General features: G+C 40.4%; 1 protein-coding gene across 1 annotated transcript in view; it reads right to left on the bottom strand.

Moving 5' to 3' along the window:
- The window catches only part of Asah2 (N-acylsphingosine amidohydrolase 2), a 95,274-nt gene that overhangs the window by 68,889 nt on the left and 8,391 nt on the right, over window positions 1-17,994 (bottom strand). The window contains exons 4-7 of the mRNA XM_004623942.2: window positions 17,555-17,704; window positions 10,201-10,377; window positions 8,846-8,973; window positions 7,254-7,331 (exon numbers count right to left, since the gene is read on the bottom strand). Of these exons, the coding sequence (XP_004623999.1) occupies window positions 7,254-7,331; window positions 8,846-8,973; window positions 10,201-10,377; window positions 17,555-17,704 (533 nt within the window). The remainder of the gene's footprint in view (window positions 1-7,253; window positions 7,332-8,845; window positions 8,974-10,200; window positions 10,378-17,554; window positions 17,705-17,994) is intronic.

The raw sequence follows: 17,994 nt of genomic DNA, 5'->3' as shown, positions 1-17,994 counted from the left end.
TAGAATTCAGCTGTGAACCTATCAAGACCAGGGTTTTTCTTTGTTGGTAAGTTTTTAATTATGTTTTCAATTTCACTAACTAATATTGGGTTATTCAGAATTTTTATAAGCATGGAAAAGGAACTCATAAAGTTCCTTGATTCAGTTTTGGTAATTCATACCTATCTAGGAACCTGCCTATTTCTTTGTGTTTTCCATCCAATGACAGTAAAAATTTTCAAAGTAGGTTTTGAAAATCTTCTGAATTTCCACTGGATCTGTAGTGATTTTACCCTTTTCATTCCTTATTGTATGAATTTGAGTTTTTCTTTTCTTTTCTTAAAATAAGGTTGTCTAGGGGATTTATCAATTGTACTTAGGCTTTCAAAGAACCAACTCTTTGATTCATTGATTCCTTGTATTGTTTCTCTGTCTCAATTGCACTACTTTCAGCTGTGATCTTTATAATTTTCTCTTCTCGGTTTTGGGCTCGACCTGCTCTTCTTTTCCCAGAAGGCTGAAGTACAGCATTAATTTACTTATTTGTTTTTGTCCTGTTTTCCTGATGTAAGGGTTAACCCCTATACATTTCTCTATGAGGACTGTTTCCATTGATTCCTACACATACCAGTAAGTTGTATTTACATTTTTGCTTGATTGTAGATATTATTTAATTTCGTTAATTTAATTTCTTATTCAGGAGGGTGTTAATTAATTTCCATGTGCTAATAGAGTTTTTGTGGATAATTTCCAGTTTCATTGCACTATGGTCAGATAATATGCATAGGATAATTTCAATTCTTTTGCATTTACTTAAGCGTGTACTATGGGCTAGTATGTGGTCTATATTTTAGAAAGTCCCATGTGCATCTGAGAAGACTGTGTATTCTGATGTGTTGGGCAGAACACTCTGAAATTGTCTACTAAGTCCATTTGTTCATTACTTTGGTTCAGTTCTATTATTTCTTTGCTGAGCTTTTGTCTGGTTGATCTGTCTCTTTGTGACTATGGAATATTAAGGCCCTTGTTATAATTATGTTGTTGGTTATTTGATTTTTCATGTTTACTATTATTTGTCATATGTAATTCAGTACTCCTGTACTTGATGCATATATATTTATGATTGTCATCTTTCTCTTGAAATTTTACCATGACATGTATGGAGTGGTCTTCTCTGTCTTTTATGGTCATTCTTGGCTTGAAGTTCACATTGTCTGAAAACAGAATAGCTACCCCTGATTTTTTATGAGTTCCTTTTCCATGCTTTAATATTTAGTCTCTGAACTTCCTTTTTGAGTTAGGTGTGTTTCTTGTATACAGCATATTGTTGGATTTGTTTCTTGATCCACTTTGCCAGTTTGTTTCCTTTGACTGGAGAATTGAGGTCATTTGTATTGTTGGTTAGAACTGATAGGTACTGGATTATCTTTGTTCTGATGTTGGTTCCTACTTTTCCTCTCTGTTTAATTGCTTGACCTGTTTGGTGATTTCTTTCTGTTGTTGTTCTTGGAATTATGATCATTTTATTGTTTTCTACTATATCTTTCACTATTCTTCATAGAGTTGCTTTGGTGGTTGTGAATTTCTTAAGTTGTTCTTTGTCATAGAAATATCTTAGTTCTTCATTAATTTTGAAAGATAGTTTTGCAGGGTACATCAATGTGGGTTGGAAGCTGTTTTCTTTCAGGACTTAAAATACTTCATTCCATGCTCTCTTGCCTTAATAGTTTGTAGTGAGAAGCATGCCATGATTCTTATATGCTTTCCATTATAGGTTATTTGTTTCTTTTCTCTAACAGCTTTTAATATTCTTTTCTTGTACCGAATTTCTTAGATCTTGATTATTTTACATCTAGGTATAGATTTATTGTGGTTAAGGCTAATTGGAGTTCTATATGCCTCACTTAATGTATCTCAGATTCTTTTCCCATGTTTGGGAAATTTTCTGCTGTTACTTCTGAAAATAGTCTTGAGACTGGGCATGGTGGCATGTGTCTGTAATCCCAGCTCTTGGGAGGCTGTAAACAGGTGGATCACTATGAGCCCGATCTAGTAGTGAGACCCTGAACATCCTGTAGACCCTTCCCTAAAATACAAAAAAAGAAAGAAAATAGTCCTTTTATATAATTTTTGACTCCTGCTTTTCCATTGAACCTATGTGTCTTATATTGTTATTTATACTGTTATTCTTTGCATCATCTTGCAGCTCTTGAACTATTATTTCCTGGTTCCTTGTTATTTTAAAGAAATCTTTTCTTTCATGATTGCTAGCTGCAATGCTGTCTTCAATGTCTGAAAGATTATCTTTAGTTTCACCGATGTGGTTTTTCCAGTTCTCAGTTGAATTTTTAATTCCCGAACATCTCTTTGAGTCTGTTTCATGCATTCTGATTCCTTCCTATATTGTTCATCCAAAGTTTCCATCATTTTCCATATTCTTCTATTTTTTTTATCTATGTCTTCTTTAGTGTTCTCAACAATTCTTTCATTATGGTTATCTTTTTTTTTTTTAACCAGAGAGATTATTTCTGATTTGATTTCCTCTATATTCTGAAGTAATGGTCTGTTTACTTTAGTTGATATTGTTTCTGAAATTTCAGGTGTGTGACTTCCAATTTTTTCTATGTACAAGGTCTCTTGGACTAGTTCTGAGTGGTCCGGAGGTCTGATATGCCATTTTTCTCCTTTATTTTGTCCTTTTCTATTTAAAAAATTTTTTGTATTTTGTTTTCTGTGGTCTTTGTGTGTTTTGGTAGCAGGTAGCTATATCATTAGTATCAAAGCCTCTATTGTAAGAATCAGTTCTTCAGGAGTATCTTTTCTGTGTTGGAGAATCTTGGTTCATGTCTGTCCCAAGATCCTACCTTCTCAATTAATTGAAAATGGGATGTCGGTTTCTGTTTGACTCTGGCCTTACTCTTTAGGTGTAGGGCTATGAAGAGATTATTACCCCAGAGCATCCCAATATTGTTACCCAAAGTAGAACAAGTGATTACAATAGATATGACACCCTAGCTACAGCAGTATAGTTAGCAATACTGATAGCATCAAGAAAAGTTTAGAAATTGACAAACTGTGATAGCTATTGATTTTATACTTTAGACTACAGGAGCAAAGTTTACGGCTATATAACAGAACCAACCATAAATTAGATGTTTGCATATAAAGTGTTTCCCCTTGTTATAGTGAATTTACCCAGGGTTCCTCTGGTCAAGGCCATTGCCCAGGACTGTGTGCTTCTTGCTGTGTGGTGGATGAGTCAGATTCCTGGGTAGAGTATAGTCGTAAGTACTAGAAAATGTTCGGTCCTCACATTCTGAAAACGAATTGCTTGATATTTTTCTGCACATGAGCATGGCCTGCCTACCCTCTAGAGCCAAAGTAAAATGCAAAGAGAAGTATTAATTATAATGCTCTCTCCTAGCTAGAACCATACTGTAGAAAGAATGAAAATGGTCAAAATTGCCTTATGTTTGAACTTTCCTTACAGTAAGAATTCTTATTTATGTTCAAAGTCTAATTATAATCCATATGAGACTACCTACATTCATGTGTCTTTTTCTCTCAGTGACCAAAAGAATAAGCTAGATCTAGGAAAATTTTCAGATGACTCTGGTAAGTACATTGAAATCCTTACTAAGACCTATAAACTAGCCTGGAAAGATGAAATGGTATTCTTAAAGCAAACACTGACTTTTAATGACAGACAGGCATTTTACAAGATGAGAAGACAGTCAGAAAACAACCAGTTCCTGTGCAGCCCAAGCAGTCTCTGCTCAAAACCCCTGCTAGCCTAAAACCCAGATGGGAGATTGGAGAAGGAGACATTGTCAAGTATGTATCCTTGAAGGCCTAAGAAGGATTAAAAACTAAGCCCTTCAATTATTCTAAATTGTCAACTATTTATCAAGAAAAGGATGAAATTCCCCTCTGCCTTCTTAGATAGTTTATAAAAGGCTTTGGTAAAGCATACTCTCTTAGCTCCTTGTTACCCAGTCAGCCCCATATATTAAGAAAAAGTTACAAAGGGTAGCTTTTGCACTAGATAGCTTACTTGATGCTTCCTTACTAGAGACTGGAAGGATGCCAAGGAGAGAAAACAGAGGCCAAAAAGAAGCAGCAGCCTTTGGTGTAGCCTGAAAAGGAATAGACCCTCTGTCTGATTCTCAGGGCTCCAAGAAGAGCTCAGTGACTAGGCTCAACCACAGAAAGACAGGCCATCTTAAGAGGACTGTCTTAAGAGGCACCCTATGCCATGATCCCCCCCACCCATTGCAAAGGTAGTCACTGGAGGCAAGGCTACACTCTGAGGCCAAGGCCCCAGAGCTCATCCTCATCTTCCCAGCTGGCCTAACAAGACTGAAGGGATTTCACTGACCTCATCAGACCCAAAAGCTACAACTCTTGTTGCATAGGTCCTGCTTTACCTTGGTCTTAACCACCCAGCAGAAAAGTATAAAAACAAAGTATAAGAAGTAAAGCCATGCTATTATGTTGAGCTGTGGGGGACTCAGGTCAACAATTTCTGACATTGCCAGTGAAGCAGAAGACCCAATACTATTATGGACTACTGAACTCTTTTAGAATATTTTGCTGAGTTTACACACCTATAATATTTAAATGATGGAACTTAACAAAAAAAGGGGGGATACAGATGAATGTCCATTTTGTATCTGTGTATTCGAAGTGGTTAGGATAGATATAATAGTTACGTTCTCTTAATGAATAGAGGGATTTGTTCTAATGGTGTTTGTGAATAGGATATCAAGTCTGCATCTTGTATAGCAATTAACCACTAGGAAGAATGTATGCAATGTGTTAATTATTGAAACTGTCCTACCAATTTGGTTTGAAACTGTCTCATTACTATTTGTTTCTCAATAAAATTAATAAAAAATAAAAATAAAAATAAAATAAAAGACTGAAGGGACCCCAGAGCACTCTGCCTTTTCCTTCAGACCAGACTATCATCTCCTTCTGTAATCTCCAGGGAAGAGCTCTGGGTAATCACAACTACAGAGGAAGAGACCGGCCTATTGCTAGACATTGGTATATGTCACTAGTCCTTCTTTTTAACCATGACCTTCTTTCTAACTGCTGCATTTCAATGAAAGAAGTTCCAGAGAAGAGGCAACTGCCTATTTCTCACTTAGGCTGCAATTGGATGACTATTTTTGGACATTCCTTTTTGATGATGTCTGAAAGCCCAGTTATCCTGTTGAGGAGAGATATTTCATTTCTTTTAAATACTGTAATATATATGCACCCAGGTCAGGGTATGCTTCCTCCCTTCACGGAAACAAATAAATGCTGAAGTATGGGCAACTAACGTTTAAAAAAGGTAAGGCAATAAGAGCTGCTCCAGGGCTGGGAAAATAGCTCAGCAGCCTAAGCACCTGCCTGGAAAGCACAAGGACCTGGGTTCAATCCCCAGTACTGCATGCCATGCCAGACCTAGAATCCCAGGCATGCTGTGCTGGCCTCCAAACTGGGCATGGCGGCACACACCTATAATACCAGCACTGGGGAGGCTGGGACAGGAGAATCACTATGAGTCTGAGCTGTGTAGTGAGGCCCAATACCAAATAAATAAAGATGAGAACAAAATTGTTTTAAAAAGAGCTGCTCCAGTACAGATGCACCCAAAGATACAAGTATGCTCTCTTACCAGAGATAATACCTTTTAAGACCTGAAGTTAAGAAAGGATTATTGCCCATAATTCCTGTAATAGCCTGAGCAATACTCTGATCTTGGGAGTTCAAAAGCCTAATAGGGAGGAGGCTAATACAGAACCTTAGATTTATAAATGCAGGAATCATGCCAATCTACTCAGTGGAACCTAACCTGTACACTCCTTTCTCAGATGCCCGGAAAATGCCAGTTGTTTTTCAGTGTGAAATTTAAGAGATGCCTTCTTTTGTGTTCCTTTATATGCAGATTCGCAGCTTCTTTTTGCCTTTAAAAATCCCTCAACTAGGTTTCTAAACTGACATGACTTTGCTTCCTCAAGGATTCAGATAGTCGTCATCTTTTGTGGCAAGTGTTTCCCATGACTTGGCACGATTTGAATTTTCCCAGGTCACGGTCTTACAATACATAGATGATATAATGTTATGTGCCCACTCTGAGGCACTCTCTAGCCAAGGCACCCACGTCCTGCTGAATTTTCTAGCAGGCAGAGATTATAAGATTTCTAGATCTAAGGCACATCTTTCCAACCTTGAGGTAAAATATTTAGGCCTTATGGTACCCAAGGGAACCCAAAGGCTAAGGGAAGAAAGAATTGGACAGCCCAAGATTTTAAAACAGCTAATGAGATTCCCGATTGAGGAGCACTCAAGAGCTGTTATACACGTCCCAGGGCATGTTGGCATTCTTTGAAAGTTCACAGGTCAAGGTGACTAGAACTACGTTACTCACCTAGTCAATTCCTGAATCAATCCAATGGCAATTCTTTAGAAGAAAACCAAAATTTGTGTAAATTGTAATTTAATCGTATCTACATCTATTAGGTGGGCTCAGCCTTGCTTCAAGCCCTAATTTGTACCGTCCCGCACCAGACTTAATCCTTTTAGAAAAAAATTAGGTAAATAATCCTAAACCCATAGCCTGATTGGTCAGATTATTTTCTCATTTTATCAAAATATATGCATCAGCTGAATGTGGTGGCACATACCTGAGAGGCTGAGGCCAAAAGCTTCCATGTCTGAGCCTAGCCTGAGCAGTTTAGCTACTTGTAAGCCTCTGTCTCAAAATAGAAAAGGACTAGGGACGTAGCTCACTGCAAAAACGCTGGGTTCAACCCCCAGTATATATGGAAGTTTTTCATAACAGGCTGTCATTGTTTCACCCCAGGTGGCCTCCTGCTTCTCCTGCCTCAGCCTCTTGAATGTTGGGATTATAGGCAAGCAGCAGGACAGCGGGCACACATGTGATCACGATATGGAAATAAGCACTAAGGCTTTCTGAGTCTTCATATCATATGCAGATACTGCGCTGAACTCTTCACTCAGATCTCTTAGGTTGGTCCTCCAAGTGCCCCATTTCACAGGGAAAGACTAGGTCAGCAGCAGCTGACCACGCCCAAGGTCAGATCCCAGGCACATCTATTCAGTCTGTAGTAACCCGGGCTTTGTCACATACCTGGTACTATCCTAGCCTATTTTCTCCCTGCAATTAAAATACATATACAGATACACACACAGACACACAGACACACACACACACACACACACACACGCATACAAAGTGGAAGGAAAAAAAAATAGATTACCTGATAAGGCCCAGTTCAGCTCCATTCAAATCAAGCATTTTCAAAGTTATCATTTCCCTCTCTGTGTTTGAAGAATACCTGGTCAACAAAGCACACAAGCAGAACACTTATTCAGGTCTATGTCAGACACTAGCCAACATATAGGATGGACAACAAAAGCTCACACACACACACACACACACACACACACACACACACGCCCCAAAAGGAGGGCAAAAAGCATGCATGTAAGTGAGATTTCCTGATTCTCCCAAGAAGCGACAGTCCCATAAACAGCACCTAGTATCTCATTCCTCAGCTAAGCGCAGAGTTTGCAGCTGTGATCAAAGGGCACCTGTGTCAACCGACCAAAGCTGAAACACAGCATTATGTGTCATATTATATAACGCACATGTTTCTTATAAAAGGCTCTTTTTGATACTTCTGTTCATACAAATTTTAACTGAGGATCTTACACAGAGAAGAAAAGCTAGATGTGGCTGTACATTTAAAGATCTGGAGATTACAGTCAGTGTTAGACTGCTTGCCCAGCATGTGCAAGTCCCTGGATTAAATCTCCAATACTACAATATATAAAAAGGAAGAAAAAGAAAAAAGAGCAGAAAGCGTGCGAAGCTAAAATCATTCAAGACTGACATTTAAGGACTGTTATCTTTTCAAGAAAAATCATATATTTCTTAAATAGCAACACCTTTAAAAGCTATTGAAAAATGTGTGAACAAATGTGAAATGTCAAACTGAAATTATTATTGTGCCCTGCTGTGGTAGCCAAGAACTTCACTTCTGTCACAGCCTGCTTCATCACTTAATAATAATAATAATAATAATAATAATAATAATGAGCCAGGGAGATGTCTCAGTAGAATAAGCACTTTTCTGGCAAGCACAAGGGCCTGAGTTCAATCCCTGGTTCCAACAAAACAAAATAAAACAAAATAATAATAATAATAATAATAATAATAATAATCTTTAGTTGTTCCAGTTAGTTTTATTAGTTTTATTTCTTGTTTTTTTCTTCCAAACTCTTTATTCTTTTATCCTTTCTCTCTTCCCCCACTCTTGTGGACTAAGCTAATTTCTTCTAGGTTTGGCAGAATAAAAGATATTCATTAATTTAACAAAGACACATTTAGGCACATCTTTATCTCCAGTGTATAGACGCGGAGAGCGTGCACAGTAAATTCAGATGGTGGAAAGTCAAGCACAGGCTGCTGCTGGGCCTGACTTGAGAGCTGGCGCTTCCCATCCCCACGCCGCTTCCCACAGCCGGCACCATGCAAAGTCCTGAGAAAACAGGTGTTTGCTTCTCCCTTTACTTTTCTTTCTTTCTTTTTTGTGGCCTGCTCAGCCTGCCCTGGTGGCAGGGCTGGCGCAGCATGTGGTACCAGGAATGGAACCTGGGTCTCTGAACTTGCCTAAACAGGCATTTTAGACCACTGAGCTATCTCCCTGGCCCTCCATTCACTTTTCATCTCTGCTTGCCTTAGACAAACACATTCTCAAATGATCATATCTATTGGGTAACAAACAAATCAAGCAGCAATAAAACTTCAAAGAAAATGCATTGATTTTATTCTGATAATTCCGCTCACCTTGCTCTCTCTGACTGTGGATTCTGAAGGTAAGAGGTAGGGCTTCGGTTGATCTGCACACCCAGGACATTTCCTTTATTCATGAAGATTTTGCCTGGTTTCATATTTCGGTGTGCTATGTCAATGCTCTAAAAATTAAAAGAAAAAGGAAGTTATAAGTTTAGACTCCTGATAGGGATAATGATTTAGTCAAGATAAACAGAAAAGCCCTGTGGTTAATTTCCTCTACTAAAGGATAAAAGCTGGAGAGGCATATTTTCCTGGAAGTAGACCCAAGGGGTTTCAAAGTAGGACCAGAAAAGTGTGGGAAGCAAGGTGCTAAGTAGCTGCCGAACTCATGAAGTGTTCCAGCTCCTCGGCTCTGAGGGGTGTTTGCCACTTGGCTATCTCAGGTGACCAAAACGGGAGACCTAACCTCCATGGCATTGAAACAAGATTTACTAACAGGCTAGAGTTGCGCCCTCTCTCCCTCCCTCTTGGCCCCCCAGCACCAATGGCAGAGTTTTTCAAATGTATTTGATGGTGAGCCACAGGAAGTGACATATTTTAGATCACAATTGAACACTATCAAATATGCATCTGAGGGCAAAAACAAAATCACAGAATAAACTTTACTCTCCCTGTGTGTTGTGTACTACATTTTCCGATCTATTATACTAGAGTTCTTTGGTATTTACACTTACAGCAACCCATGAAATGCGTTGCAAAAGCTATTGACAGATTACTGGCCACGTTATGGAAAACACTGCTATAAAGAACAATCTGCCCTGGCCAGCTGGATCCCTGAACTTCATGAGATGTAAAACCCGGAGGGCAGAGAATGGAGAAAAATGGTAATTTGAACCTTGGGTAAAAACACAATAAGCAGAAATCAAGGTTGAAAGGAGTGTGAAGTACTCAAGCCAGGAGTGGGAGAGGAGTTAGAGGTGCTGGTTAGGAACCCCAGGGGGGCTTGGATCCGCTTCACAGGCCTTGAGAATCAAACCTGTGTGTTTACCAACTGCAAGTACAAGGAAATAGTAGGATTATTAAAAATTACTTATAGTTCCCTGGTGGTTCCTTTTCATGTGACTTTATGCATGATTATGTGGGGCCCTATAATTTATGAGGCATATATTCAAGACATGCCTCGTTAGATAATAACATGGCTTTTCTTCCAACCAATCAATGCCTCAGGTCTGATAGTCCATAGCACAGAACCAAAACAAATGGGAGGCAGGAAGGAGAAAGAAAGGCAAGCACTAATACTGTGGTCACACCCAGGTCCTACAAGGCCTTTCTCTGTGATACCACAAACCATCCCTGAAATTCTCGTAAGGAATATTAAACAGCACGCTCTGGGAGTCTATGCCTACCTTCATGATACCAGAGACCATGTACTCAAAGCTGCGATTGTTAAATCCTTCGCTGGCGAGGACAAATAAAGTGTACTGGAAAAATCCCGCCGGGGCCGAGTGTGTGTGAGTGCCACTCAGGATGACATTGTCTCTTCTGTACAGGGATCCGTACTTACTCTCCAGTCTGTCCATGACCTTTAAGGGGGTGGGGGCAAAGAACAGGAAGAAGAAGGAGAGGAGGAGGAGAAGGAAGCCGAGGAGGAGGAGGAGGGGGAGGAGAAGGAAGAACACCAGAGGAACTCAGCATGAGGAGAGGCTCTGATGAGTTCACTTACTGATGCACTCCCTCCCTTCAAGTGGTTCGCTCCACTTGGCTGCTCCTCTCTTCACTTGGTTCTCCTCACTTGGCTTCAGTGCATCCCAGGTGGTAAAAAATACAAGAATCACAGCACCATCAATAGCTAACGTTTTATAGATTTCTGCTGTGAGCAAGCACCATGGTCGGTATTTTATACATATTATGTCCCTTAAAAATATGTAAGACAACCCCAAGGAGTAGATCTTGTTAAACTCATTTTTGAACTGAGAGAATTGAAGTGCTGAACACAGAAGTCAAATCATTTTCCCACTGATCTAAGTCTCTCTAACTATGAAGGCCACGTTCATACCCGCTCATCCTTCAACACATAGTATTAATATCCAGGCATCTGCTCTAAGCACCAGGAAAATAGCAAGGTGTTTTTATTCTACCTTAAATGTTCATACTCTAACAGAGGATAAAGGCAATAAACAAGAAAATAAATACAGAACATTATACCATAAAGTGGTTTAAAAACAAAACTGTGAAGAAGCCCTGTTAGATAAAGAAAAAGATGGTGGGTGTCAGGAGACATCTTTCTGAAAAGAGGATCTCGCAGAGGCCTGAATAAAGAGAGAAGCTAGTTGGGCACTATCTGGGGGAAAGCTTCGGGTGCAGGAAGAGGATTCTGCAGAGGCCCCTTCACTCCTTGACTGCTGCTTTTTGCAAAAAGAAGGATTCACTGTACTCTGGCCCAGGCTATCACACCAATAGGTTAGGAAGAAGAAGGAGAGGAGGAGGAGAAGGAAGCTGAGGAGGAGGAGGAGGGGGAGGAGAAGGAAGAACACCAGAGGAACTCAGCATGAGAAGAGGCTCTGATGAGTTCACTTACTGATGCACCCCTTCCCTTCAAATGGTTCGCTCCACTTGGCTGCTCCTCTCTTCTCTTGGTTCTCCTCACTTGGCTTCAGTGCATCCCAGGTGGTAAAAAATACAAGAAGGAAGGTCTGCCCTACGTAAGGACCCCTGTAATTCTGGAGGACGGCCACGTAGAAAGGAATCATCTCACCAACACCCGCTTGTCTCATGAGGGAGCAACCTTAGAAGCAGACTCTTGAGGCCCCACCAAGCCTCTCAGCAGCTGCAGCCCCACCCTACATCTGTCTGCCCCTTCATGACACAAAAGTTTAACGCAAGCCTCATTCTAATACAAGCCAAAATTCTCCACCGCTGCCACTCTGGAATTTCTACCTATAGCAATACACGATTAGTACTGATTTAAGCCACTATGCTTTAGGATGATTTATTTTGCAGCAATAAATAACTAATACAAGCCTCCACTGAAATAGTTGATGTTCATTGAATTAGTCAATCATGAACATCCAAATGCACAACTATGAGTACCTATTTCTGGTTTTGCTTTAATCAGCTACAGTCTGTGGTTTGCTATTACTGTTGCTGCTGTAAGACAGATCATTAAAATGATTCAACAAAATTATCAAACCCAGAGCAAACACTATCAACAGTTCCCTTGAGTATGGCATGGTCTTATAACTATCTTTCTGAGGGAAAAATCCCTTCACTTGTATTATTTTCTAATATTTGTAATGTAGTACTCCCATCATAGTCAATGTCAAGCTATCAAGAGTTTAGCAACAAGTTCATGGGCATTGTAGATATTTAATAATTGTCCCACAGGAGCTGGTACAACCCAGTTCCAGCACATCATTGAGGGGGTGCAGCCCCTATATTTCAGGTATATTTAACCTACATAAAGACATCCACTCAGTCTCTTCTACTGTAACTGAAGAGCTACTCTACCTTCACTGTAGACATGCAGATGGTGGAAAAGAAGATTTTATAGAGCATCCAGCTCGTTAACCTCTCCACGTCCCCACAAGACAATTTAAGGTTGTGACATCTCAATGAGCAGTCCTGTGATGCTAAGCAAATTTGAAAAGAAATTTGACATTGCTCTGACCAAGCAGCCCTCCTGCTCCTCTACCCCAGAAAGTGTCTGTGTCCTTTCTAGTCGACCTTTAACCCCAGCTCTGGTTCTTATCGTTCCCACAGATTTTCCAACATGGAACTCCACTCATAAGGAAGAAAGTGCTATACAGAGAAGGAGAAATAATCAGTGAAGGGACACCATAAAGCTGAACTGAACCGAAAAGGTAATATTCAAACAATTCTGTAGCCAAAACAAGACAGTAGCAGAAAAAAGAGCTATGAGTCAACTTGAAATTTCTCCTAGCCCCACTAAACATTTTCCAGAGAACTGTAATATCATGATTTTAAATTGAATGCATTTCTTCATGTCTATTCAAGAATCAAGTTCTTAAACATATAGGAAATATGAATCTTGAATTTTAAGACAAAATCTATAAACAACACACAGAAATCTTATCCTAAACTACAATCTCTGATAGGAAGATCGACATATGGCATTTCTGGGGAAAAGAAAAGAAAAAACTAATTATATAATAATCATATGTGCAAACAGCCATTAGAAACAGCATGCTTTCCCCTTCATGACAGAAGGGCATATTAATACAAAGCAAAGCAGTTACATTAATGCCTACAGTTCCCTTCTTTGTATCAGTCTACATGACATTTCCTATTGCTGTCACTCTGGGGAGCATGATGTAGAGTTAGAAAGTCATCCTGTTTTCCTGCCTACCTTTCTACTCAGAGATCTTCCCTAGTCTCTTATTCCATGCTGGAAATTTCATCAACCTTAGAGCTGAAACCAAGAATCCACCCAAAACCTGCTGTTGCAAATGAACTTCGTGGCATTTATTTGGCTATATTTATTTTTCCCACCTCCCCTTCTGATATCTTGGGATTACTAAACCAATTTAAAGTCCTTCCCATTGGGTCCCAGATTGCATGGCCAATACAGGAAAAGTTGTCATGTGGTGTTCAACATTGACATGCAACCTATGTCATATATACAATGTATAAGTGTTAGACAAAAACACCAGTCATGCATTTGGATGTTCATGACTGGGTAATTCAGTGAACATCTGAAAAGAGGTTAAACCTTTCTTCCTTTCTTCATCCCACTCCCAGTATACTTGGTGATTCTTCTGTTTCTTCTAAAGTCCCCAGAATTTCCTCAGAGCTGCCTTTGATTTCTCGTAAAAGCAGAAAAATAAAGTGATAATAACCATAACATCAAAAATGCTCAGCGACTGAGATTTGATCCCCAGCATGCCATGCCAGCCCCACCCCGGGACGCACTGAGACAGCGCTGAGACTGGGCATGGCAGCACATGCCTGTAATCCCAGCACTCGAGAGGCTGAAAACAGGAGGATCACTACAAGTCTGATCTGTGTATTGAGACCCTGTAAACCCTGCGCTAAATAAATATATTTTTTTTAAATGCTTAAAGTTTTAATACCAATTCTAACAGTCTCTTCCTATGTAACTTGGGGAAGGTCACTGGATCCTCTTCAACTAGGTCTCCTAATGTCTAATTGCATAGTATTAGAACTCCTCCCTGTAGAGTTGTTTCAAGTTTTTAATAAGTTTATCTATGCACATGTAAACTATATATTCGTTTATTTGTCAAACAGCAAGTGGCTCATCATGAGTACTAGGAGTTCGCTTTCATATTTATTCCTCCAAAAATCTCATTAGCATTTAATTTCATCTCCTGTTCTCATGAGGCCTCTTGCCGTTCCACTGAAGACCTTCGTGCCAACCTCAAATGACGTAACTAAAATTGTCAGGAGATGTTTAATAATCCTTCCTGCAGCCCTAGCTTCTGTTTGTTCTCTCAGACGTCCAGTGCCTTAACAAATCTTCTGTATTAAATGCCCTTCGATTGAAGTCCCTCATATTATTACTGTTTCCCTAACTAGACTCTCACCCCAGTGCCTCAGTATTAAAGAATCTAACTCATTGTGCCTTCCTCCCTAGTTCCAGTGCATTCCAATCCATTATCCTAAAACAAAACTGTGTTCATGTAGGGCATGCCAGGCCCTCCTCAATTATGACCAATACACACCTTCCATATGCATCTCTAACTGTGTGCCCCGCACATCCTAACAGAATTCTATTCCCTACAGAGAATCTATATCGCTCCTCTGTGCTTCGGTGTGTTCATGCTGTCCCTGCAGTCTGATCGCGCTCCCTCCCCACTTTACTTCAAATTCTGACTCAGGAGTCCCTTCCATTATAAAAATTCTTGCCTAATCCCATTTCTTGAATCACCAAATGATGGTCTTAGAAAACTGGATGTCCACAAATTCTGGGCTAGTACCTCTAATGTAAGAGTTAAAGCTTACATTTCTTACCTTGAAGTGGGCTGGATCTTGCTTAATAGAGTAGGGTAAAATTAATGGAATCATTACAAGTACTGAATCACAGTCATAAAACACACTATGACTTCTTCCTTGTTCTTTTTCTGGGGTCACCTACTCTGAGGAAACCCAGAAAGGAATTGAGTTAGGACACTGAGGCTTTCTGCCAGCAAACCCCAAGGGGAGCCATGGACAAGGATGGCACACTGAGTCACATGCAGATGACCACATTCTTTGCCACCATCTTGACTATAAGAGACCCTAGCACAACCACTTAGCCACGTCCTGAATTCTCACCCACAGACCGTGGGGTATAGTGGCGTTTGTTGTTCAAAGCCACTATATTTTGGCATAGATTAAAAATAGTAATACACCACTGAGCTTTACTCCAGAAAGTTAATTATCTGTGTTTTTCTATTACAGTTCACCCTTCTACACCTGAACTAGATAGGGATCTCATGGGGGACACTGAGGATGGCTCCTGTGGCCGCATCTCCACTGCAATGACAAAGTGCCTTACAAAAAGCAACCAACCAAGGCATTTAATCCTCTAAAAAATAGCATCTCTTTTAAAAATATAGCTTTTGGGATTAGGTACATATGTGCTTAAAACTCAGTTCTGTAATCTGTCTGAATTTTGGAAAGTCACTGACCTTCTTAAGACACAGTTACGTTATTTCCATACTATGAGGATAACAGCAAACCCCCTCAGAGCTTTGTTGTAAGTGTAAGAAGAAGAAAGCTCTTGTTTCTACAGATAGGAAAGCCTTCCTCATCACTGCCAGGATGGGTGATATTGCAGCAGTGCCTTGGACCCCCTCATCACCACCTCACCAGCCCCTTCACCCAGCAGGTGCAGCCTGGTGATGTGACACGAGGCAGGGCCACATGCACACCCACACGCACAGCCATTGTCCCGAGCAGGGCTCCAGCCTCTGCACTGCCTCACAGTCTTGGATCTGTGCACATTCATGATGCACCTTCACTCCTTGGATCCGATCCTTGACAGAGAAAAAGGACTGCGTCGTCACGGCCTCAAAATTTACTCAGAGCAGTAGAACTGAAAGTCCGTGTCTTTTACTTTTTCTAGCCTGCTTCTTTCTCTCCCTTCCTAGTTTCTTCTCCCTTTATTTTTCTTTCTCTTTCTCTCTTTCTCTTTCTCAGTCTTCATAGACCTAAGGCAACCAGGACTGTCTGAGTACTTTTCTACGAGACTCAACAGTCCCCACAGTGGATAGCAGGGTCTAAATTTGTAGAAAGTCAGAAAAATCTGGCAAATTCTATAACAGTTGAAAGATTAAGAGAACTGCTATTTATAGTCTTCACTACAGAAATCTTCAAAGTCTTACTGAAACAGAGAGACAAGAAAAGCCCCATGCCTTCCTCCAGCATCACATGCATGCCTTTCGTGGGGAAATGAAGCAGAGAGGTGATGGACACTTGGGAGAACGAACCACTAGCCCTGTGTGCTGGTGTGGTTGGGCTTCAGTTCTTGGGCCTAAGGCATGGGTACCATTTTCCTGACCTGACAAGAATTCCCCAACAGTCACCTAAACAATCAGTTTCTATAAAGCATGAAGTTGAGGATAAGCAGGACCCTGCAGGAAGATGATGGATTTCTCAGAGTAACACCGAGGAGAGGGGAGCATGGGACATGTCCTCACAAAGAGGGTTACTTGAGGGGACAGATGACCAGAAGGAAAGCCCCTCCAGAGAGGGAGGTGGAAAGATTTCAGGGAAGAACATGGCTGCTAAGGATGGAACACCAGAGGTTCAACGTACTCAGACCTCACTGAATAAGTCAGATTTTCTTGCCCCAAAATAAGTACCTCTCTATGGAATGTCTTTGCTCTGTTTAAAGTTACAATTAATGGTGCTTATAAAAGAATGCCCGGTACATGCCCTGAACTCCCATTGGCCCACTTCTAAGGCAAGCTCCTGCTTGCAGGTTGACCTCAATTCAGCTGAAATATACTCACTTTTGTACAAAAAAGTCTCCAAATAAAGTCACTTCGGCAACCTATTTGGTCCCCTCCCCCATGCTCAATGACTCAGAGCTTTCTGCTGTTACTTTGTCATAAATGATGATTTCTGCTTTTTCTCTCCAATTCTTGTCTCAGTCCTTCTTTTTTTTTTTTTGACAGAACCAGGGATTGAACTCAGGCCCTTGCGCTTGCCAGGGAAGCACTTATTCCACTGAGCCATCTCCCCAGCCCCTCTCAGTCCTCTTTTGACTCTCTGCTTTGTAATACTTTCTGGGTTCAGAGAAGAACCCACCAGCCAATATTAACAATACAAACACAACCAGAATAATATATTGAATCCTCATTTTCTTGTCACCTAGTTTTCACAATTACCAAAGCCCTGGCCAACATGACCAATGTTGCATTTTCATTCTTAATCACTAACTCCTTGCAATGATTCTCAGTTGCCTGAGAACGTGATAGAAGATTAGTGATTAATAGGCATTCTATGATCAAGTGAGCAAATATATAGGAATATCACCTGAAACATAATAAATTTCCTCCCAAAATACATTCATAGGAATGAACCGCCTGCAGAATTTAAATCAGGTTTTGATCAAGATTACTTAGATGCAATGATGACATCATTCTCCTTATAAATTGTCTGCAGGACTGGCAAGATCATAATATTGAAGGCAATAGAAACTCATTGGTTGGGAAACCAAGATTGCTTAATCCCAGTCTCAGGCATTCATAGACTTTTCTATACGTCATGCCGTGTCCTTCCCCTGTGCATGCTCACCTCCAGTCTGAGGCGCTGGGACACCATGCCTATTTCAATGCTGACAAACACCACTCGATTGGAGCCATCGGGCTCCGCCATGATGAAAGCACGGCTGTACAACCTCGTGAGGAGGCCTTGTGCGTTCTGGCCAGCTTTGCCATAGCCCATCTGAGGAGGAAAAGAAAGGACTCAGAGTGATTCTGTCTGCCTCCCCTGATACCAGCAACCAGGCACAAATATATAATAGGCTTCTTCAGAAAGACAAAGATAAAATCTACATGATACTGTAGTCCTGGGTGAGGCATCATATGTGTTTTCCAAGATAGAAAAAAAGAAAGGAGAGAGAGAGAGAGAGAGAGAGAGAGAGAGAGAGAGAGAGAGAAAAGAAAGAAGAAAGGAAAGAAAGAAAGGAAAGAAAGAAAGAAAGAAAGAAAGAAAGAAAGAAAGAAAGAAAGAAA

Source organism: Octodon degus, unplaced genomic scaffold (assembly GCF_000260255.1).
Source record: "Octodon degus isolate 3935 unplaced genomic scaffold, OctDeg1.0 scaffold00005, whole genome shotgun sequence".
In the NCBI taxonomy this organism is placed as follows: Eukaryota; Metazoa; Chordata; class Mammalia; order Rodentia; family Octodontidae; genus Octodon; species Octodon degus.
This window is presented reverse-complemented; position numbering and strand designations above follow the sequence as displayed.